This window comes from Rhinoderma darwinii, chromosome 8, assembly GCF_050947455.1.
Source record: "Rhinoderma darwinii isolate aRhiDar2 chromosome 8, aRhiDar2.hap1, whole genome shotgun sequence".
NCBI lineage: Eukaryota > Metazoa > Chordata > Amphibia > Anura > Rhinodermatidae > Rhinoderma > Rhinoderma darwinii.
Window position 1 is genome coordinate 7,425,417 of NC_134694.1, and position 23,922 is coordinate 7,449,338.

Here is a 23,922-nt window from a genome sequence, read left to right on the forward strand (position 1 = left end):
GGACAGTGACTACCGCTGGACAGTGAGTACCATGCGCAGCGCTCGGAAACACGGAAGTGTACACTGAGTACATTTGAGAACCACAATGATCCAATCACGGACACACGGATCCGTGAAAAACGGCTGTGAAAACGGTGATGGAAGTGAGGCCTTAGTCGTACAATGATTAAAGAGGCTCTGTCACCAGATTATAAATCCCCTATCCCCTACATCGGCGCGGTTATGTAGATTACAGCAATGTTTTTTATTTAGAAAAACGATCATTTTTGAGCAAGTTATGAGCAATTTTAGATTTATGCTAATTAGTTTCTTAATAGACAACTGGGCGTTGTGGAGAGGAGTGTATGACTCTGACCAATCAGCATCATGCACTTCTCTCCATTCATGTACTCCGACATCGTGATCTTACTAGATCACGCTGTGCAGTCACTTACTCACACATTAACGTTACCGAAGTGTCGGCATTGTGAATAGACATCGCGTCCTGGCTGGTAGAGATGTATATTCACTGTCAAGACACTTCAGTATCGTTAATGTGTGAGTAAGTGACAGCACAGCGTGATCTAGTAAGATCACGATGTCTGAGTACATGAATGGAGAGAAGTGCATGATGCTGATTGGTCAGCGTCATACACTCCTCTGTACAACGCCCACTTGGTCTAAAGTAAAAACCCGCCCAGTTGGGCATTAAGAAACTCATTAGCATAAATCTAAAATAGGTCATAACTCCGTCAAATATGATCGTTTTTCTAAATAAAAAACACTGCTGTTCTCTACATTACAGCGCCGATCACATCATGTAGAAGACAGGGCACTTATAATGTGGTGACAGACTCTTTAACGGGGTTCTATAGGATTAGAAAACATGGCGGCTTTCATCCAGAAACAGCGCCACACCTGTCCACAGATTGTGTGGGGTATTGCAGCTCCAACACATTCATTTCAATGAAGCTGAGCTGCAATACCAGACACAACCTGTGGAGAGGTGTGGCGATGTTTCTAAAAAAAAAGCCGCCATGTTTTCTAATCCTTGTAGTTTCGCCCCCGGTTGGAGTCCATTATTGTAGATAGTCAAGGCTTGAATATTAGGACATTTCTATGGAAATGAAGGTCAGGGGGTTACAATAATCTGTCCATACCAGGAGTTGTGCCGTTTCCAGATCGCCACTACCACCCCCAGTATTTCCAGCCGACAGTCAGCACAATAGGACGGAGATGAATTGGTAGGTGATTCACAAATAGATACAGTGCGTATTGTCAGCACGCAGCGCCCGTGTCACTGTCTGGATGTGAGACCACCCCAGATATACAGGAATCCCGGGGTCCGGCCCGTGACACAACAGACAGCTGGATGACAACTCCCAGCGTGTCCAAGGCTGCCCGTACACAGGGCGTCTGCACTTTCCAGAAAAATAAAGATTTCTGCTTGCCATTATCCCAACTGAAACAGGATACACTGTAACGAGCCCTGCATATCAAGAAGGGGTTTCAGCCGCTGAATTAATGAATTGACAACAAGCAGAGATTTTGAAACACAAATGATATTAGAAAGCTACAATTATACAATGATTAAGCCGTATTTACAGAAGAATGAACGATGATGGATCGACCTCACAGAAAGTTATCGTGTCGTAAAGCGGAGCCTATATGCCGCATAAGACTTGTGTATCAATATCTCCACCTGGTGGTGAATCCCTGCATTACAGCTCAGTATTGTAAACCAGTCTGTATATAATTGATCGTTTTTATCCTGGATTCTCTTCTGTACAATAACAAGAGAATCTACGATCTTAAATATGTCCATAGTATAAGACACGAACACGAATTGTGCCCCATAAACACCACCAATATCCTTCCGGTGCACATATATAGTCAATTACGGTAGGAATTATGGGTGGTCATAGTAACACGCTCCAGGGCAGTATGGAGGGGATACCAGTATGCAGCATCTATCCTGCAGACACGGTGCGGGCGAGGGATGGATACTGGTACCCATGGAGGTCAGTGATTGTTAGCTTGAGTTCTTGGGTAACCTGTACACCCCTCCGGAATACGCCAACTGCTGGTCGCTGACCTTCTTCTGCAGAAATCCCTGCAGTTCCTGAATATCAATCTCCGTCACGACTGGTCCGGTCATTACAAACATTTTCAGCATGGTGTGAATCCGCTCCAGGGGCAGGCTCTCCAGGTTGGTCAGCATTGCCTGGATGTACGTCCAGAAGAGCTGGGGGGGAGGGGAGAAGATGGAGCGTCAGTGCTGAAGTCTACGGTCAGAAGAGCTGCCCTGCCGTCCCTTACTTGTATATCCCGTTAGGATTCTACCCGTTCCTGGGAAAGCTGGGTGACCAAAGGGATGGCCCCCCAGAAAACCTATTGTATCACACGATGTCCATGTGATCCAATAGGACGGGGTCGTTCTTAATAGGATGACAGAGACACCCACCTGGAGTTCCTCCTCCTTCTGATCCGCCTGAGAAGCCATGGCCGAATCTCCTTCTTCATCACTATCTATTAAGACCACCTTCTCGGCCTGATCCTTCTGCTCCTCCTCGATGACTGTGAAGGTCCCGGGCGGATCCTCTCGGAGGACACCTTGCTGCAGCCAGAGGGTCATTTTCCTCCGGAGGGAGGTGACGGGAACTTTAAGCACTTCGCTGAGTTCTTCTAAGGTCCAGGTACCTGCGTAAGAAAATAGTCACTCGGAGCCACCAGGTCCCTTTACTATCATGTAGATTCTCCAGCTACTAAAAAAATGCCTGCGGCTCTCTGTGCATGCTGGGATTTGTAGTTTCCCAACAGATCGTGGCAAAAAAACAATAGCGGACGACCGGAGCGGGGAAGATCTATCTTCTCGATGTGCTTGCCCTTCGCTATGACATAGGATACAGCCAATCTTACGTTTGAGAAGAAACCATGAATGGGCAGGTCAAATCTATTGGATAAGCGGCGCCAGATGAGCATTGGCGGCCACTTATCCTCTTAAATAGAAAGAGCATGCCCATTTGGCTAATAAAGACTAGCATATTAATGAGGATAACTGTCGGCTGAGTGATGATCCAAACGGTCTATGGCCAGGCAGCGACTGTGTGGACAGGTAATATTGCTTGTGAATTAGGGGTGTCATTGTAAATAACCCCTTCCTGTATCTGGTGGTGCTTACTTTTATTCTGGAAGTTTAAGATGATAGCGGCATGTACAGGAGACACGGAGAAGGACAGGGTGCGGTCAGCCAGCTCCACATCCAAGCTCACTAACCCAAGATGGTGCTTCCAGTTCAGTGTCCGCATCGCCTGAGAAGAAATGACTGATATTCGGCACTGCACAACTAGCCATGTAGTACTGTATCCCGCAGGTAGTTTCCCCGTTTCGTGTATAATAAAAGTTCTGAAAATTTCTCATTTATGGTGTTCCAATTCCTCACCATTTTCAAAGATCTCTGCTTACTGTCAGTGAACGATAACAATTGAGAACACTCAACTGTGAAGTTTCATCCTCTGGATAATATCCAGAATGTTCCCATTCGCTGACAGCAAGCCTAGATATTGAAAATGCAATGATTATACACAAAGTATGTAAGAAAGTAGCAGAACTTTTCTTTATGAACGAATACTGTGCATGATTTATTAGTTACACTTTCAGCCTCTAGGTGGCAGTGTTTACCTTACAAGGCATCAGCAACGTGCAGTAAGTAGCACGCTGACACCTTGAGGCTAGAAATGGTAATACACTCCACCTATGGCCTGTCCCATACCTTGAGTTTCTCATATCTTCTAGTATACATATCCATCGTTTCTTTGATCTGTTCCGGCAGCTCTAATTTCTCCTCCTTCAGCGCTGGCCAGAACTCACTGGAGAGGATGACCGCCACCAGGTTAAAGGGCGGCTTCTCTTCCTCCAGGAGCTTTTCCTCTTCATCGCGGATGTTGGAATTGATCCTTCGGGAATCTGCCATGTCCTGTAATATGGAGGTTTAGAGTTAGACGGCCCATTGTGGAAGCTCTCTCATCACATGATGCGGTTCGTCATCTGTACGGTAGACAATGGCGCCGGTACCTTCAGCATGACCTCGCAGTAATGCATCTGAGCCTCCCCGAAACGCAGCTTCAACAGCTCCACATTGCGGATCTCCCTAGAAAAAAGTAGTAAAAGTCTCAGACACGACAACCCCTTCTATTGTGATCCCGAATATACTTGGTCTCCGTAATGAAGCCTCGGCAGGAACTGGGCAGCGCTGGGACTTATAGTGCAGGACACCAGTACTGAAGATGGATGCAACCCTCCATGACTGGCGGCCCCCTTCCCCTCCCCCCCTCAGTGTGATAGGGTAATACCTTATAGATATCCTCCCTCTTACCTCTCAGAGCTATAGCTGAACTGGTGCAGGAGTCTGTCAGCAAGCAGGGTCCTGTACTCATTAATGAACAGCTCTTTACTGCCATAAATACTGACCAGGAGGCTGATGATGTCGGACGAGCGACGCTTGGAGCCGCTTTTACCTGGGAGTAAAGGAGAAGATGGGAACGTCACAGTCCATTACTGACCTTATATAGGCTCCAGGTAAAACGGACACTGTGTGAAGTCTAGTGCGGGGCCTGAGGGGCGGGGCATGACACAAGACCCCAGAGAATCCCTGTCATGCCCCACCCTCTGCACTAGGCATAACAGTGTCAGTTTTGACGGAGAGCTGTTTTAAAAGGATATTCCCAAACACGAAAAATCTCGGACGTACCAGGATCAGCATCCACAGGGTCCGGCGTCCAGTCCTCCGGCTCAGACACGTCGTCGTCACTCTCCTGTCCATTCTCTAGAACCACAGGATCGGCTTTTGAGAGCTCATTGGCCAAATCTCCTTCAGCGTCACCGGTCAGACCGGCAACAATCTGCCGAACGGTGTCCTCCCGAGTCCTGGAAATAATTATTTGGGGGGGGGGGGGGGGTCACAGGGCAGCCATGTTTATTCCACGTATACACCTCTTCCAGCAGTGACCAGGGTAGGACATAACCACATGTCAAGGACCCCCCCCCCCCATTGTATGTAATACAGATACGGGGGTGGCCATTGGTACGTAGTGAATTTGATGGAACTATTACGAGGAAGAGACCCTGCTTGTTAGAAGGGCCTCTTGACAATAAGCTGATCACAAAGTGACCCCCAGTGATCAGCTGTGATCTGTGGGGAATCCTGGCAGTAAGTGTTCAGTTTCTCTGCAGCGCCACCACAGGAGAAATGAGGCATTACACAGTGTCCATTCATATCAATGTGTTGTCTGTGCAATGCAGAACAGGTCCTCCAGAGACGCTCTATATAACCGCTCTCCACTCTGCCCAAGAGATGAGGATCCTGAACAGCGGACCCCCCTCTATTAACCCAGAAACGCCTGATAGGATGTATGGAAATGGGTTTTATAAACTGGACAACCCGGTTAAATTACGATATCTATCTGAAGCTCTAAAAAGGTTTCTCTACATCTTAAAAGGGGTTTTCCCAGGAGGGACATTTATGACATATCCACAGGTTATGTTATAAATGTCAGATAGATGCGGGTCCCACCTCTGGGACCCGCACCGATCTCTAGAACGGGCCCCCTAAACCCCGTTCTACCTCTTTGTGTTCCGGCTGATTTCCGACCATGAAGGAGTATAAAGCGTGGCTCACTGAGCTGCGCTGTGTTCGTAACTCCCGACCATAAAGTCAGGAAGTGGCCGGGAGGCAGCGAGAGCGGAAGAAGGTAGAACGGGGTTTAGGGGTCCCTGTTCTAGAGATAGATGCGGGTCCCAGAGGTGGGACCCGCATCTATCTGACATTTATGTCCCTCGTGGGAAAACCCCTTTAAGCTTCCCTGAGATAAGCGGCATTAGAAGAGTCTGGTGGTCACTTATCTCCCTACTTCCAACAATCTAACAAGTCAATTTAGTCAAACCAGCATGTTAAAGAGGGATGAGGGGAAGGAGCTGCCAACCTAATAATCATTCAGCTGACTTAGGGTCCTCTTATAATTGGCTCCCAGGGCCTTAAGGATCAGATAGCCATTAGTTTGCCTGATTGGCTCCATACAGGGTGCAGGTGATATCAATTGGAAGATAAGCAGCTGCCAGACGCTTCCAGTGCCGCTTATTTCCGAAAAAAACACAGGACAAGAAGGGATAAATCCAACCTGTCCAACCCTTGCTTCCCCCGACCGGAGACCCTGGGCCATCCCCATAGACATGATCCGTTACCTCAGGTACTTCCTGATGGGCTCACAGGCGACCTCCAGAATCACCATGGACGGGTCCAGCTCCCTCAGAGCTTTAATGGCAGAAATGTACAAAGTGATGATGTCCGACGTGTTCACTCCTGTGCGGGAGACGATCACACAAAACCTTCAATAAAATCTCCACCGATCCCGAGATTTAGAAAAAGTTCCTTTAAAATCGGGATCTGCACCATCCCCGCCCCCCATCATTCCTATATAAGTGGCATCCGGAGTGACAAATGTGCAGTGGCCCCTTTAATCTGTACTGAAAATATCTGATAACAGAAAGCAATAGCTTGTATCCCCCTCGCCACAGGTTGAAATGGCTGATAACGGGGAGTAATAGGATAGGGAGATCTGGGGGGAGAGGTGGTGGTGGTTACCCGGGTGCAGCAGCCTGGTCTCCAGGGCGCTCTTCAGACAGGACAGCAGCTGCTGCCTCTGATTGGTCCGTTCCAGGCAGAACTTTAAATCTTCTATGGCCGGCTTTGAATCCGGGAAATCTAAATACAAAAATATCACGTCACTACCTCATCCGTTCACTGTATGGACAACCCTATAGCGTTATGTATGTATTAACCCCCTATAGCGTTATGTATGTATTAACCCCCTATAGCGTTATGTGTTAACCCCTACAGTCACCTCTGATGATGCAGAAGAGCTCATTGATGCGCATGTTAGCGTAGAGGCGGTAGAAAAATCGCTGGACGTGGCACCGCCATCGCTTCATTGTGCTGCTGGACTCAGGGGTGGACGGAGAACCATCCTGCAGGAAGACTTTACTCAGCCAGCCAATCACCTTCTCTATCCACTGCCAAAGCAAAACCAGAGACGTTACCAAGAGCGAAGAATCCTCAGCGGAGGAACAGTCCGGGTAACACGGATACTGAGGGGGCGGAGCATGACAGGGGTTCTCTTAGATGTTTTTTTAGTCATGCTCCGCCCCCTCAGGCCCTTCACTAGGCATAACACAGTATCAGTTTTATCTGGAGTGTTCCTCTAAGAAAATCCACAGAAATCTGCAGCGGACGGATGACTTTTTGGGTTGTTCTCTAGTGATAAAAGTCATATGGACTCCTGTAGGGGTGTCCCCGGCTCCTAAAGCCTATAAGATTTAGTCTATCCCCTTCTTATATGGTCCCTAAATTCTCCATATGATCGGACATCACTGTTAAGAAGGCTGGTTTCTCACAGGTTGGATGAATTGCTGCGTAATAACTATGCAGCGGAGCCGACCTAGAACCCACAACAAATTCCGTCCGAAAAACCGCGGTTTTCCGGCCGAAATTTCCGCTGAAGCAAAAAAAAAAAAAACGTTCATACTTACTGTGGCCGCCGTTCCGGTGACGCGTCCCTCCTTTGCCGTCCGGTTTCCCAGGATGACGTTGCAGCCTGTGATTGGCTGCAGCGGTCACATCGGATGAAAAGTCATCCCAGGAGGTCGGACCGGAGGAAGCAGCAGGGAGTTTTGGGTAAGTAAACTGGTTTTTTTTCTGACTTTGATTTTGCTGCAAAAGTCGCAGCACTTGGTTTTCTGTTGTGGGTTTTGAATCTCCATTGAATTTAATGGTGAAAAAAAAAATCAACGAAAACGCGGCATAAACGGACATGCTGAGGATTTTAATTCCGCGCCGCAGGTCGATTTATGAACGTTTTCGTTGCGTTTTTCTCCGCAGCGTGGACAGGAGATTTTCTAAACCTCATCCACTTTGCGGCTACTGTAAATGCTGCGGAACGCCGGCACACAATTCCATTGCCGTAATTCCGCAGCGCTTACTCTACGTGGGACCCCGGCCTAAGAGTCCTGTATACCTGCTCTACCCTTATACAATACAGGTTCCCCCCCCCCAGGCTTTACTTCCGATCCTGAGACATTCTGAACGACCAGGCGGCTTTATCCCGGACTATTGGAGTTCTCAGATGCAGCGGATTTTTCCGCCTGCAGATTGGGACTGATGACGAGTACAAGTCACTTCGTACCTCCTGAAATTCATTGAGGAAGGACCTCTCGTAATCCCCCCGACATCTCTTCTCCATTCTCTGCTCGATCATCTTGTGCAGGAGGGTGGTCACCGGTTCGGAGCAGATTCTCTCCAGCAGATTTAACCTGTGGCTGCGGATCAGACAGACGCTCATCAGTCATGGCAATGCTTTGTTCTTATCGACTACATATGGCGGTGTGTGGGGGAGGGGTTGCGGGGTACAACGACAGGGACCCTTACAATAGCTAGAACAGGGGGTGCCTGATCCAACAATCGCAAAGGTGTACAGACCTCTACGGCACCTTAGGTCAGGAGCAGGGACCCCCAAATCTCAGGATGGTGGGCAGACTCCCCCTATTCATACTCTCATGCCATATCTAGTTAATAAACCTCTTAAGATCATTGTATAAAATTCAGTTCTATCAGTTTCTGGGAAAGTTGGGTGAGAAGGCCCCCCCATTCCGCGTCACCAGCTTTCCCACAGCCCTGAATGGTAAACCCTCCCAGTCACGCAGCTATACAGCGGGTAGTGTATCAATGTCTGAAAAGAAGCGGAGGAGTTTCACTCGTAACCAATCAGGTTGCAGCTTTAAATAAGAGCTAGACCCCGATTGGCTGCTACGGGTAACACCGCCACCTCTGTGAAACTTACAAAATAGCGTTGAGCTCCTGAAATTGCTCCATGGCGGTCGGACACCAGCACTGATCTTTACTGCAGTCGCAGCCGGCACACTCGCTCCCCTCCTCCGCTCCGGTGTCCTCAGGGTCCCGCTCGTTCTCGTCCATGCTGCTGTCACAGTCGCTCACGCTCTCAGCCGCCCTCTTCTTCTGCCTCATGTAGATCTTAAATGTGCGGCTGTAGAACTGCTGGATCATGTTCTGGAAGGTCTTGGAGGTGGAGAAGAAGAGGATGGCTTTAATCATGGTGAAGACTTTGTCCCGTAACATCTGGGAGTCCGAGCCGGGCAGTAGAGCCATGTCTGCCCACCGCCCCAGGATGTCCAGGCTCTTTAGGTAAGGGTCAAGACGGGACATGAGGAGGCGGAAGGTGTCCAGTAATAGGAGCGTACATTGCTGCTCTTCTACCGCATTCTCCTGCTGGTTCATCCCGTTCCAGAACTCGGGAGCAATATTCCTCTGTAAATCCATCTGCAGGACCTCTGTGAACCATTCCTCCAGGACCGGCTGCAGCTCATAGTCCAGCAGAACCTCCAGAGCCGCTTTCAGGTCACCTTCCCGGTACGACTCAACAGGACCGGACCTGGGGGCTGCCTGTAGAAAAAGACGAAACATTACAGCCAATATAGGTTTATATATTACAGGTATTATACTTCAGAGCTGCGCTCACTATTCTGCTGGGGGAGTTACTCATACTCCACTCTGGAGTATAAAAGAGGATGTGACTCAGGATCAGTACAGGATAAGTAATGTATGTACACAGTGACTACACCAGCAGAATAGTGAGTGCAGCTCTGGAGTATAATACAGGATGTAACTCAGGATCAGTACAGGATAAGTAATGTAATGTATGTACACAGTGACTCCACCAGCAGAATAGCGAGTGCAGCTCTGGAGTATAATACAGGATATAACTCAGGAACAGTACAGGATAAGTAATGTAATGTATGTACACAGTGACTCCACCAGCAGAATAGTGAGTGCAGCTCTGGAGTATAATACAGGATGTAACTCAGGATCAGTACAGGATAAGTAATGTATGTACACAGTGACTCCACCAGCAGAATAGTGACTGCAGCTCTGGGGTATAATACAGGATGTAACTCAGGATCAGTACAGGATAAGTAATGTAATGTATGTACACAGTGACTCCACCAGCAGAATAGTGAGTGCAGCTCTGGAGTATAATACAGGATATAACTCAGGATCAGTACAGGATAAGTAATGTAATGTACACAGTGACTCCACCAGCAGAATAGTGAGTGCAGCTCTGGAGTATAAAACAGGATGTGAATAAGGATCAGTGATGTTGTGCTGCAGTTGATGTTGCAGTGGGAGGAGAGGATTAGGGGAAGGGAGGGAAACCTAGCATTTGGTCCTGATAAGGCCTAGTGCACACTTCAGTCTTTTTCTTCAGGGTGCTCGCCGTTTTTCTGACGGCTAGCACCCTGACCAATTCATTTCAATGGGGCCAGGCACACTTCAGTTTTTTTGACGGTCCCATTGCTCCGTTCCGACAAAAGTAAAGCATGTCCTACTTTGGTCCGAGATTCCGTGACAGTGAGGCCCATGCAAGTCAATGGGTCCGTCAAAAAAACTGAAGGCACACGACCGTGAAAACGGTGATGGAAGTGTGCACGAGGCCCAAGTGTGGGCACCCTGCTGATAGAGGATCTCACACACAGGGCAAGCAGTGAATGGTAAGTATACACTGGTCCTTCTCAATGAATTAGATCAAAAAGTTAATTTCAGTAATTCAATTCAAAAAGTGTCTCATATTCTATAGATTCATCACACACGGAGGGATCTATTTCCAGCATTGTTTTCTTCTAATGTTGATGATTATGGGAACAGTTACTGAAAACCCAAAATTTAGTGTCTCAGAAAATGACAATATTGGGTGTTAGTTGCAGATTGTCGCCTCCTGGTGACGCTCTAATCAGCGAATCAACACAAAACACCCGCAAAGGTTTCCTAAGTCTTTACAATGACGGGTCTGCTGCTCCGTGTCCACCGTCCTGTTATCAGATGACAGTAAATGTTGCATTTCATTTGGAAATCTCGGTCCCGGAGTCTGGAGGAAGAGTGGAGAGGCGTCAGTCCTGCGGTCCAGTGTGAAGTGTCCGCAGTCAGTGATGGTTTGGGGGCCGTGTCATCTGCTGGTGCCGGTCACTGTGTTATATCAGGTCCAGAGTCAGCGCAGCGTCTAGCAGGACATTTCCCGGCACTTCATGCTTCCCTCCGCTGACAGATTTATGGAGATGCAGATTTCATTTTCCAGCAGGACTTGGCACCTGCCCACCCTGCCAACAGTACCAACACCTGGTGTAATAACCACAGGATCACTGCGCCTGATTGGCCAGAAAACTCGCCCGACCTAAACCCCATAGAGAATCTACAGGGTATTGTCAGGAGGAAGATGAGACCCCAGACCCGCAGAGGAGCGGACGCCGCTATCAAAGCAACCTGGGCTTCCATAACACCTCAGCAGTGCCACAGGCTGATCACCTCCATGCCACGCCGCATTGATAACACCTCAGCAGTGCCACAGGCTGATCACCTCCATGCCACGCCGCATTGATAACACCTCAGCAGTGCCACAGGCTGATCACCTCCATGCCACGCCGCATTGATAACACCTCAGCAGTGCCACAGGCTGATCACCTCCATGCCACGCCGCATTGATAACCCCTCCGCAGTGCCACAGGCTGATCGCCTCCATGCCACGCCACATTGATAACACCTCAGCAGTGCCACAGGCTGATCGCCTCCATGCCACGCCGCATTGGTAACACCTCAGCAGTGCCACAGGCTGATCGCCTCCATGCCACACCGCATTGGTAACACCTCAGCAGTGCCACAGGCTGATCGCCTCCATGCCACGCCACATTGATAACACCTCAGCAGTGCCACAGGCTGATCACCTCCATGCCACGCCGCATTGATAACACCTCAGCAGTGCCACAGGCTGATCACCCCCAGAGTCAGAGCCCCAGCCAAGTATTGAGGGCAGATACTGGACAGACTTTTCAGCAGGACGACATTTCGGTATTAAAAATCATTTTTGAAGTTGGGCTTCTATAATATTCTCATTTTCTGAGACACTAAATTTTGGGTTTTCAGTAACTGTTCCCATAATCATCAACAATGCTGGAAATAGATCCCTCCGTGTGTGATGAATCTATAGAATATGAGACACTTCTTGAATTGAATTACGGAGATAAATTAACTTTTTGATGATCTAATTCTTTGAGAAGGACCAGTGTATATATATATATATATATGGGTGAGGATGAAGGCGCACATACCGGACCCTGGGCGCCTCAAGGGAGGAGAGTATTGTGGGCCGTCGCTCTGTAGATTAGGGAGGGCACGTCTATCAGTGGCCATGTAGATAAGTGGGTGAGAACTGGTCCCTAAACGTCTGGACTAAGTACGTGCGCGCGCCCGGTCCTCGGAGTAAGTGGTGTCTGTTTGGCACGCACCTTGGTTGATATTTTAGCACGGTTAGGCTCGGGCTACAGGATAACTATGGTCGCAACCTGCTGTTCGCATCGCAGCCCCAGTGACTTTATCTCGGTGCGATGGACGCCAGGGCGCACAGCGATCTATGGACATGTGACTTGTATCGCAGCCAAAGTCACCACGTTGCCCTCGCCTTATTTGTGCATAACATGACCAACGAGCAGCCGTTTTTCCCATGCCAAATGCCATAACCTTTCGATTTTTCCGTCGCTACAGCCGTATGAGCGCTTTTTGTTTGCGGGACGGGTTTTTTTTGGCACAATTTATATTACCATATAATGTACTGGGAAAGTGAAAAAAAAAAAAAAAATCTTCGTGGGGTGGCGTGGAATTAAAACTGCGATTCCTCCAGTTTTTTGGGATTTGTCCTTATTCTGCGGGTCGATACCAATCACCGATTTTTTTTTATTTCTGATCTACTTTTACAGAGGAAGCGCATTGGTTGAAAAAAACTCATTCCGCGTCGCCACACTCATACCGTTAACCGCATTATTTTTCCATTGATGGAGCGGTGTAACGGCTTATATTTTTGCGGGGCGAGATGTTGTTTTTATTGGTACACGACTTTTTGATCACATTTTATCGAAGCAAAAAGGACTTAAAAAACAGATTGACGCGTTTTTTTTCTACGGCTTTCACTGCGCGGGATAAACGCCGCTGTATTGTAATAGTTTGGGCTTTTATGGACGCGGCGATTTCTATTATTTCAGGGGAAAACAACTTTCTACATTCGGACGGGCAGTTTTAGTTGCTGTTTGTACGTCTCGGTTATCCGTGCCCTGTATATGCCCTTGTTGTGCCCCCTGTGATAGATGACATCGGGTATCAGCAGCAGGAATGCAGCAGCCTGGGACTCAGCGGAACTACAAGCCTCAGCAGCCCCTGCCCGCTCCACCTCAGCTGTAGGGGATGTACATCAGGTGGTACGTGCAGCGCAGGAGGGAACATTATAGTCACTGACCAAACCGAGGGCCGAGGCGGGCACCAGGGCGATGCTCAGGGTGTTCCAGGCGGCGGACAACTCCTCCAGGCCGGACTGCGACATTGTCTCGTACCGCCGCGTCCCCCCTGTCACAGAGCGGCCGAGCGTCGCAGACGGATGACTCGCAGTTGGCCGCTTGTGATGACGTAGCAAAGCCGGGCTGCCCGCCATCTCCATGGCAGCGAGGAACGCCGGCCTGCCCCGCATGACGTCACCGAACATCTTCCGGCTTGTAATGTGGGGCGTTTCTTCGCTTCTTATAGGCTGCTGGGTTGGGATGGGGCGTGGCTGGGGTGCACAGGATGAGTAGGGGGCGGGCTGGACTGGCTGAGCCGTTGCTAGAAGCAGAAGAACCATGAGCCAACAGGGAGCAGCGCTGCAGACCTACAACAACGAGCTCGTGAAATGTGAGTCCCGGGAGTACAACCCCCATCATAGCGGACCCTTTACTAACCTCTGAACTATGACCTCCCAATCTCCACCCCACGACCCTTGACATGGACTATGAACCCCATTCTTACCCCCTGACCCTATCCTCACCTCACTCCTGGACCAAGATTCCCATAGTCACCCCTAACCCTACGCCTGGACTGTAACCCTCATCATTATCTTTACAAGCTATCTCATGTGTTGAGTATAGGTGAAGACTGAACTGTAACCCCCATCTGGACGTTCCACCACTCTCATCACGTTCCTTCATCATTTTTTTTAATCCCAAGGAAATCTGTGAGACAGACCCCTGAACTATGACCTCCATCCTCACTCCCGCTACCATTTTTTTGGCATGTGATCCCCATAATGTTCCTTTTCCCTTGATAAAGCTTATGTATTTGGCTTATTCCTTAATTCGCATCTTCACCCTGACCTTTCCAGTGGGCTTTGACTTCCATCATGTTCCTTGACCCTTGAGAAGGCTGCTGTATATAGCTGATCCCTGGACTATAACTCCCATCCTCACCTAGTGCTTACATTACTAGCACTCTCATGTATCTCTCTGTTTTCACCATCTCGAGCAACATTTATCCTCTCCTTATGGTTTAGGTATAGAAGATCTCTGCAGCAAAAGAGACGAACTGAATCGTCAGATCCAACAGGAGGAAGAGGAGAAGAACAAGCTGCAGAACGATATCCGGATCCTCACCGAGAAACTGTCCCGGGTCAACGAGAGCCTCGCCAGGAAAATGGCTTCAAGGAATGAGTTTGATAAGACGATTGCAGAAACACAGGCTGCATACATGAAGGTAGAGACTGTCATCGGGGGAAGGAAGGTGGGGGGGGGGTGCACCATGATATAGTAATAAGTAACTGTTTGTATTAGAGAATTGCAGATATAGTAGTTACCTAATGTGTACTGACTACTAGCTACTATAATACTGCCCCTATATACAAGAATATAAATACTATAATACTGCCCCCTATATACAAGAATATAACTACTATAATACTGCTCCTATATACAAGAATATAACTACTATAATACTGCCCCCTATATACAAGAATATAACTACTATAATACTGCCCCCTATATACAAGAATATAACTACTATAATACTGCCCCTATATACAAGAATATAACTACTATAATACTGCCCCTATATACAAGAATATAACTACTATAATACTGCTCCCTATATACAAGAATATAACTACTATAATACTGCCCCCTATATACAAGAATATAACTACTATAATACTGCCCCCTATATACAAGAATATAACTACTATAATACTGCTCCTATATACAAGAATATAACTACTATAATACTGCTCCTATATACAAGAATATAACTACTATAATACTGCTCCTATATACAAGAATATAACTACTATAATACTGCCCCATTATACAAGAATATAACTACTATAATACTGCCCCCTATATACAAGAATATAACTACTATAATACTGCCCCCTATATACAAGAATATAACTACTATAATACTGCCCCTATATACAAGAATATAACTACTATAATACTGCCCCCTATATACAAGAATATAACTACTATAATACTGCCCCCTATATACAAGAATATAACTACTATAATACTGCCCCCTATATACAAGAATATAACTACTATAATACTGCTCCTATATACAAGAATATAACTACTATAATACTGCCCCCTATATACAAGAATATAACTACTATAATACTGCCCCCTATACAGGAATATAACTACTATAATACTGCCCCCTATACAAGAATATAAATACTATAATACTGCCCCTATATACAAGAATATAACTACTATAATACTGCTCCTATATACAAGAATATAACTACTATAATACTGCCCCCTATATACAAGAATATAACTACTATAATACTGCCCCCTATATACAAGAATATAACTACTATAATATTGCTCCTATATACAAGAATATGACTATTATAATACTGCCTCCTATATACAAGAATATAACTACTATAATATTGCTCCTATATACAAGAATATAACTACTATAATACTGCCCCCTATATACAGGAATATAACTACTATAATACTGCTCCTATATACAAGAATATAACTACTATAATACTGCCCCCTATATACAAGAATATGACTACTATAATACTGCCTCCTATATACAAGAATATAACTACTATAATACTGTCCCCTATATACAAGAATATAACTACTATAATACTGTCCCCTATATACAAGAATATAACTACTATAATACTGCCTCTATATACAAGAATATAACTACTATAATACTGCTCCTGTATACAAGAATATAACTACTATAATACTGCCCCTATATACAAGAATATAACTACTATAATACTGCCCCCTATATACAAGAATATAACTACTATAATACTGCCCCTATATACAAGAATATAACTACTATAATACTGCCTCTATATACAAGAATATAACTATGATAATACTGCCCCCTATATACTAGAACAGACATGGGCAAACTACGGCCCGCGGGCCACATACGGCCCGTTAGGCTTTTTAATCCGGCCCGCCGAATTTGTCCAAATTATAGTAAAAACCTCCTTTTTTTTCCCCTTTCCCTGCAATGCCCACGTTTTCCCAATAGATGGCGCACTCAAAACACATTGACCGTTGTTAATGTGGCGCGTATTTCTCTTTATTTCACTTTAATTTTCACTTCGTTTCACGTCACCATTAAGCCCTTCGGTTTTCAAAGAGTACAATATCAGCCGTCACTTTGCCACGAAGCATGCAAACTATGCTAGCAAGCAGTCAACACAAGAACGGGCGGCTACTGCTCAGAGGTTGGCAGCTAATTTACAGAGTCAACAGAACTTTTTTCTTGATAAATCACAGTGCGTATGTTATTTTAATCTATTTACATTTCCTCCTCCCAGTATCTGCGAAATAGTATGTAAATGCCATATCTTGCATATTCCTTGAGACAAATTTATTAACTGATAAGGGCTATTTTTCACATTTGAAAGACAGTTAATAAATTGGGTTGTAGTGTTCTTACTGTGCTATGAGGTTTGCACACACTACATTTAATGCTTTAGTATATCCGGCCCAAACACTCCCTCCAAATGCTCCTGGCCCGGCCCCTCTGTCAAATTTTAGAACCCATTGTGGCCCGCGAGTCAAAAAGTTTGCCCACCCCTGTACTAGAATATAACTAATATAATGCTGCCCCCTATATACAGGAATATAACTACTATAATACTGCCCCTATATACAAGAATATAACTACTATAATGCTGCCCCCTATATACAAGAATATAACTACTATAATACTGCCTCCTATATACAAGAATATAACTACTGTAATACTGCCCTATATACAAGAATATAACTACTATAATACTGCCTCTATATACAAGAATATAACTACTATAATACTGCTCCCTATATACAAGAATATAACTACTATAATACTGCCCCCTATATACAAGAATATAACTACTATAATACTGCTCCTATATACAAGAATATAACTACTATAGTACTGCTCCTATATACAAGAATATAACTACTATAATACTGCTCCTATATACAAGAATATAACTACTATAATACTGCACCCTATATACAAGAATATAACTACTATAATACTGCCCCTATATACTAGAATATAACTACTATAATACTGCTCCTATATACAAGAATATAACTACTATAATACTGCTCCTATATACAAGAATATAACTACTATAATACTGCCCCCTATATACAAGAATATAACTACTATAATACTGCTCCCTATATACAAGAATATAACTACTATAATACTGCCCCCTATATACAAGAATATAACTACTATAATACTGCCCCCTATATACAAGAATATAACTACTATAATACTGCCCCCTATATACAAGAATATAACTACTATAATACTGCCCCCTATATACAAGAATATAACTACTATAATACTGCCCCCTATATACAAGAATATAACTACTATAATACTGCCCCCTATATACAAGAATATAACTACTATAATACTGCCCCCTATATACAAGAATATAACTACTATAATACTGCCCCCTATATACAAGAATATAACTACTATAATACTGCCCCCTATATACAAGAATATAACTACTATAATACTGCCCCCTATATACAAGAATATAACTACTATAATACCTCCCCCTATATACAAGAATATAACTACTATAATACTGCTCCTATATACAAGAATATAACTACTATAATACTGCTCCTATATACAAGAATATAACTACTATAATACTGCCCCCTATATACAAGAATATAACTACTATAATACTGCCCCTATATACAAGAATATAACTACTATAATACTGCCCCATATACAAGAATATAACTACTATAATACTGCCTCCTATATACAAGAATATAACTACTATAATACTGCTCCTATATACAAGAATATAACTACTATAATACTGCTCCTATATACAAGAATATAACTACTATAATACTGCCCCCTATATACAAGAATATAACTACTATAATACTGCCTCCTATATACAAGAATATAACTACTATAATACTGCCCCCTATATACAAGAATATAACTACAATAATACTGCCCCCTATATACAAGAATATAACTACTATAATACTGCCCCCTATATACAAGAATATAACTACTATAATACTGCCCCCTATATACAAGAATATAACTACTATAATACTGCTCCTATATACAAGAATATAACTACTATAATACTGCTCCTATATACAAGAATATAACTACTATAATACTGCCCCCTATATACAAGAATATAACTACTATAATACTGCCCCTATATACAAGAATATAACTACTATAATACTGCCCCATATACAAGAATATAACTACTATAATACTGCCCCCTATATACAAGAATATAACTACTATAATACTGCCTCCTATATACAAGAATATAACTACTATAATACTGCTCCTATATACAAGAATATAACTACTATAATACTGCCCCCTATATACAAGAATATAACTACTATAATACTGCCCCCTATATACAAGAATAGAACTACTATAATACTGCCCCTATATACAAGAATATAACTACTATAATACTGCCCTCTATATACAGGAATATAAGTACTATAATACTGTCCCTATATACAAGAATATAACTACTATAATACTGCCCCCTATATACAAGAATATAACTACTATAATACTGCTCCTATATACAAGAATATAACTACTATAATACTGCTCCTATATACAAGAATATAACTACTATAATACTGCCCCCTATATACAAGAATATAACTACTATAATACTGCCCCTATATACAAGAATATAACTACTATAATACTGCCCCATATACAAGAATATAACTACTATAATACTGCCTCCTATATACAAGAATATAACTACTATAATACTGCTCCTATATACAAGAATATAACTACTATAATACTGCCTCCTATATACAAGAATATAACTACTATAATACTGCCTCCTATATACAAGAATATAACTACTATAATACTGCCCCCTATATACAAGAATATAACTACTATAATACTGCCCCCTATATACAAGAATATAACTACTATAATACTGCCCCCTATATACAAGAATATAACTACTATAATACTGCCCCCTATATACAAGAATATAACTACTATAATACTGCTCCTATATACAAGAATATAACTACTATAATACTGCTCCTATATACAAGAATATAACTACTATAATACTGCCCCCTATATACAAGAATATAACTACTATAATACTGCCCCTATATACAAGAATATAACTACTATAATACTGCCCCATATACAAGAATATAACTACTATAATACTGCCCCCTATATACAAGAATATAACTACTATAATACTGCCTCCTATATACAAGAATATAACTACTATAATACTGCTCCTATATACAAGAATATAACTACTATAATACTGCCCCCTATATACAAGAATATAACTACTATAATACTGCCTCCTATATACAAGAATATAACTACTATAATACTGCCCCCTATATACAAGAATATAACTACTATAATACTGCCCCCTATATACAAGAATATAACTACTATAATACTGCCCCTATATACAAGAATATAACTACTATAATACTGCCCCTATATACAAGAATATAACAACTATAATACTGCTCCTATATACAAGAATATAACTACTATAATACTGCCCCCTATATACAAGAATATAACTACTATAATACTGCCCCCTATATACAAGAATATAACTACTATAATACTGCTCCTATATACAAGAATATAACTACTATAATACTGCCTCCTATATACAAGAATATAACTACTATAATACTGCCCCCTATATACAAGAATATAACTACTATAATACTGCCTCCTATATACAAGAATATAACTACTATAATACTGCTCCTATATACAAGAATATAACTACTATAATACTGCCCCCTATATACAAGAATATAACTACTATAATACTGCCTCCTATATACAAGAATATAACTACTATAATACTGCCCCCTATATACAAGAATATAACTACTATAATACTGCCCCCTATATACAAGAATATAACTACTATAATACTGCCCCTATATACAAGAATATAACTACTATAATACTGCCCCTATATACAAGAATATAACTACTATAATACTGCCCCTATATACAAGAATATAACAACTATAATACTGCTCCTATATACAAGAATATAACTACTATAATACTGCCCCCTATATACAAGAATATAACTACTATAATACTGCCCCCTATATACAAGAATATAACTACTATAATACTGCTCCCATATACAAGAATATAACTACTATAATACTGCCTCCTATATACAAGAATATAACTACTATAATACTGCCTCCTATATACAAGAATATAACTACTATAATACTGCCCCCTATATACAAGAATATAACTACTATAATACTGCCTCCTATATACAAGAATATAACTACTATAATACTGCCCCCTATATACAAGAATATAACTACTATAATACTGCCTCCTATATACAAGAATATAACTACTATAATACTGCCTCCTATATACAAGAATATAACTACTATAATACTGCCCCCTATATACAAGAATATAACTACTATAATACTGCCTCCTATATACAGGAATATAACTACTATAATACTGCTCCTATATACAAGAATATAACTACTATAATACTGCCTCCTATATACAAGAATATAACTACTATAATACTGCCCCCTATATACAAGAATATAACTACTATAATACTGCTCCTATATACAAGAATATAACTACTATAATACTGCCCCCTATATACAAGAATATAACTACTATAATACTGCCCCTATATACAAGAATATAACTACTATAATACTGCCTCCTATGTACAAGAATATAACTACTATAATACTACTCCTATATACAAGAATATAACCACTATAATACTGCTCCTATATACAAGAATATAACCACTATAATACTGCTCCTATATACAAGAATATAACCACTATAATACTGCTCCTATATACAAGAATATAACTACTATAATACTACTCCTATATACAAGAATATAACCACTATAATACTGCTCCTATATACAAGAATATAACTACTATAATACTTTAATATTATTAATATAACTTTATAATTTTTGCAACGGGTCTAAATGGCCGTCTACGATCATATCCACTAGCCAATTGCAGTCGTCCATACGCTTCTATTTATCTCCCTCCTTTTACTCTCGATAGACTGACACTCGTTATGGCTTCCGGTGAAGCGATTTCGGTACACGTCGCCATGTTGTTCAGTTGACGTGCGTCTGCTGGGATAATTTTTGCGGAGATTTTCTCGTGCTTCCCGGATGTCTTCAACATCGCATGTCCGAACACGTGGTTGTCTATTTTTGGGCATCGGCCATAGATCTTGTGTTGTGCCGCTTCAGCACCAAATTATATATAATGGTTTTTTGCTGGAACGGGAAGGTGTGGAAATTGACCAGCAGAATATTCCTTTATATTTCCTTTATTCCTTTACTACCGCCCTCCGCAAAGACGCGACTGGCAGGGAAGGCTATCGAAGGCCTCATTAATTTCTTTATCTGCTGTGGTAAAGTGAAAGCTGAGCTCTGATTGGTTGCCGTGGGCATTAAAGACCGTGTTACTGTGAGACATTTTAGATGAACGAGGCCCGATAAGCGTTCCTCTGTACAAACCGCACCAGGGGTACAGGGGTCTGTTTTTCGTGGCCCGCCCTGTATAGTTCTGCCCCATCGGGGTCATTCGTCAGGTGGACGTTTTTGGGTGGTTGCTGTGTAACATGATGTAGGGCGTCACATGTTGGAGATTTTGGGTCTTTAGCTTTTTTTCTGGGTTTATTGCAGATACTGGAAAGCTCACAGACATTACTGAACGTCCTGAAGAGGGAGACGGGCAATCTCGGGAAAACTCCGGAAGTACGAGGGAACGCCCCCAGCACGTGACCAGGAGACGGTGTATTATAGTATTTTTATATTGAGCCGCGATGATGTAATAAAGAGGGCGGAGCCTGCAGTGGTGATATAATGCCCTCTTCAATTCTTTGGACACCTGATACGTATCTGTGGACATCAATCCCCCCAGTTATTCTACACCCCAGACCTGCAGGACTCTCCTCCTCTGTATCTACACCCCAGACCTGCGGGACTCTCCTCCTCTGTATCTACACTCCAGACCTGCAGGACTCCCCTCCTCTATCTACACCCCAGACCTGCAGGACTCCCCTCCTCTGTATCTACACCCCAGACCTGCAGGACTCTCCTCCTCTGTATCTACACCCCAGACCTGCAGGACTCCCCTCCTCTGTATCTACACCCCAGACCTGCGGGACTCTCCTCCTCTGTATCTACACCCCAGACCTGCGGGACTCCCCTCCTCTGTATCTACACCCCAGACCTGCGGGACTCCCCTCCTCTGTATCTACACCCCAGACCTGCGGGACTCTCCTCCTCTGTATCTACACCCCAGACCTGCGGGACTCTCCTCCTCTGTATCTACACCCCAGACCTGCGGGACTCTCCTCCTCTGTATCTACACCCCAGACCTGCAGGACTCCTCTGTACCCCAGACCTGCAGCACTCTCCTCCTCTGTATCTACACCCCAGACCTGCAGGACTCCTCTGTATCTACACCCCAGACCTGCAGGACTCTCCTCCTCTGTATCTACACCCCAGACCTGCAGGACTCCCCTCCTCTGTATCTACACCCAAGAACTTCAGGACTTCTCTCCTCTATATTTACACCCCAGACCTGCAGGACTCCTCTGTACCCCAGACCTGCAGGACTCCTCTGTACCCCAGACCTGCAGGACTCCCCTGTACCCCAGACCTGCAGGACTCCCCTGTACCCCAGACCTGCAGGACTCCCCTGTACCCCAGACCTGCAGGACTCCCCTGTACCCCAGACCTGCAGGACTCCCCTCCTCTATATCTACACTCCAGACCTGCAGGACTCCTCTGTATCTACACTCCAGACCTGCAGGACTCCTCTGTATCTACACTCCAGACCTGCAGGACTCCTCTGTATCTACACTCCAGACCTGCAGGACTCCTCTGTATCTACACTCCAGACCTGCAGGACTCCTCTGTATCTACACTCCAGACCTGCAGGACTCCTCTACACCCCAGACCTGCAGGACACCCCTCCTCTGTAGCTACACTCCAGACCTGCAGGACTCCTCTGTATCTACACCCCAGACCTGCAGGACTCCTCTGTACCCCAGACCTGCAGGACTCCTCTGTACCCCAGACCTGCAGGACTCCTCTGTACCCCAGACCTGCAGGACTCCTCTCCTCTGTAACTACACCCCAGACCTGCAGTATTAAACATGTCAGCAGCACAAATCTATTGTCCCGATAGTTTGTTACAATGTATCAGTGCAGCTAAAATGTATCAGCCCGGAGTCCAGACTATTTATTGCATAGACTGGATACACTTGGAGCAAACCCTTAGCTGTGAGAAGTATTAGGTCTGTACATGGTTTTCAGCCCTCGGATGTTCACATTCACAGACCGCAAGCAGAGATCTTGATAATGGTGAGGAATTGAAACACAAAGTATA

The 23,922-nt window shown here is 43.8% G+C and overlaps 2 protein-coding genes across 2 annotated transcripts; one reads left to right on the forward strand and one right to left on the reverse strand.

The window, feature by feature from the left end:
* Window positions 1-1,525: 1,525 nt before the first annotated feature.
* Window positions 1,526-13,640, reverse strand: ANAPC2 (anaphase promoting complex subunit 2). The gene is made up of 13 exons (XM_075834844.1): window positions 13,383-13,640; window positions 8,871-9,490; window positions 8,217-8,349; window positions 6,879-7,047; window positions 6,620-6,739; window positions 6,220-6,337; window positions 4,730-4,905; window positions 4,355-4,496; window positions 4,054-4,129; window positions 3,752-3,955; window positions 3,161-3,290; window positions 2,444-2,679; window positions 1,526-2,224 (listed from the first exon to the last, which is right to left on the reverse strand). The coding sequence occupies exons 1-13, from the start codon at window positions 13,623-13,625 to the stop codon at window positions 2,012-2,014; spliced, it is 2,580 nt and encodes an 859-aa protein (XP_075690959.1). The 5' UTR covers window positions 13,626-13,640; the 3' UTR covers window positions 1,526-2,011.
* Window positions 13,559-22,389, forward strand: SSNA1 (SS nuclear autoantigen 1). The gene is made up of 3 exons (XM_075834850.1): window positions 13,559-13,810; window positions 14,445-14,644; window positions 22,209-22,389. Exons 1-3 carry the CDS (start codon window positions 13,759-13,761, stop codon window positions 22,305-22,307), a joined length of 351 nt encoding a protein of 116 aa, XP_075690965.1. The 5' UTR covers window positions 13,559-13,758; the 3' UTR covers window positions 22,308-22,389.
* The last annotated feature ends 1,533 nt before the right edge of the window (window positions 22,390-23,922 follow it).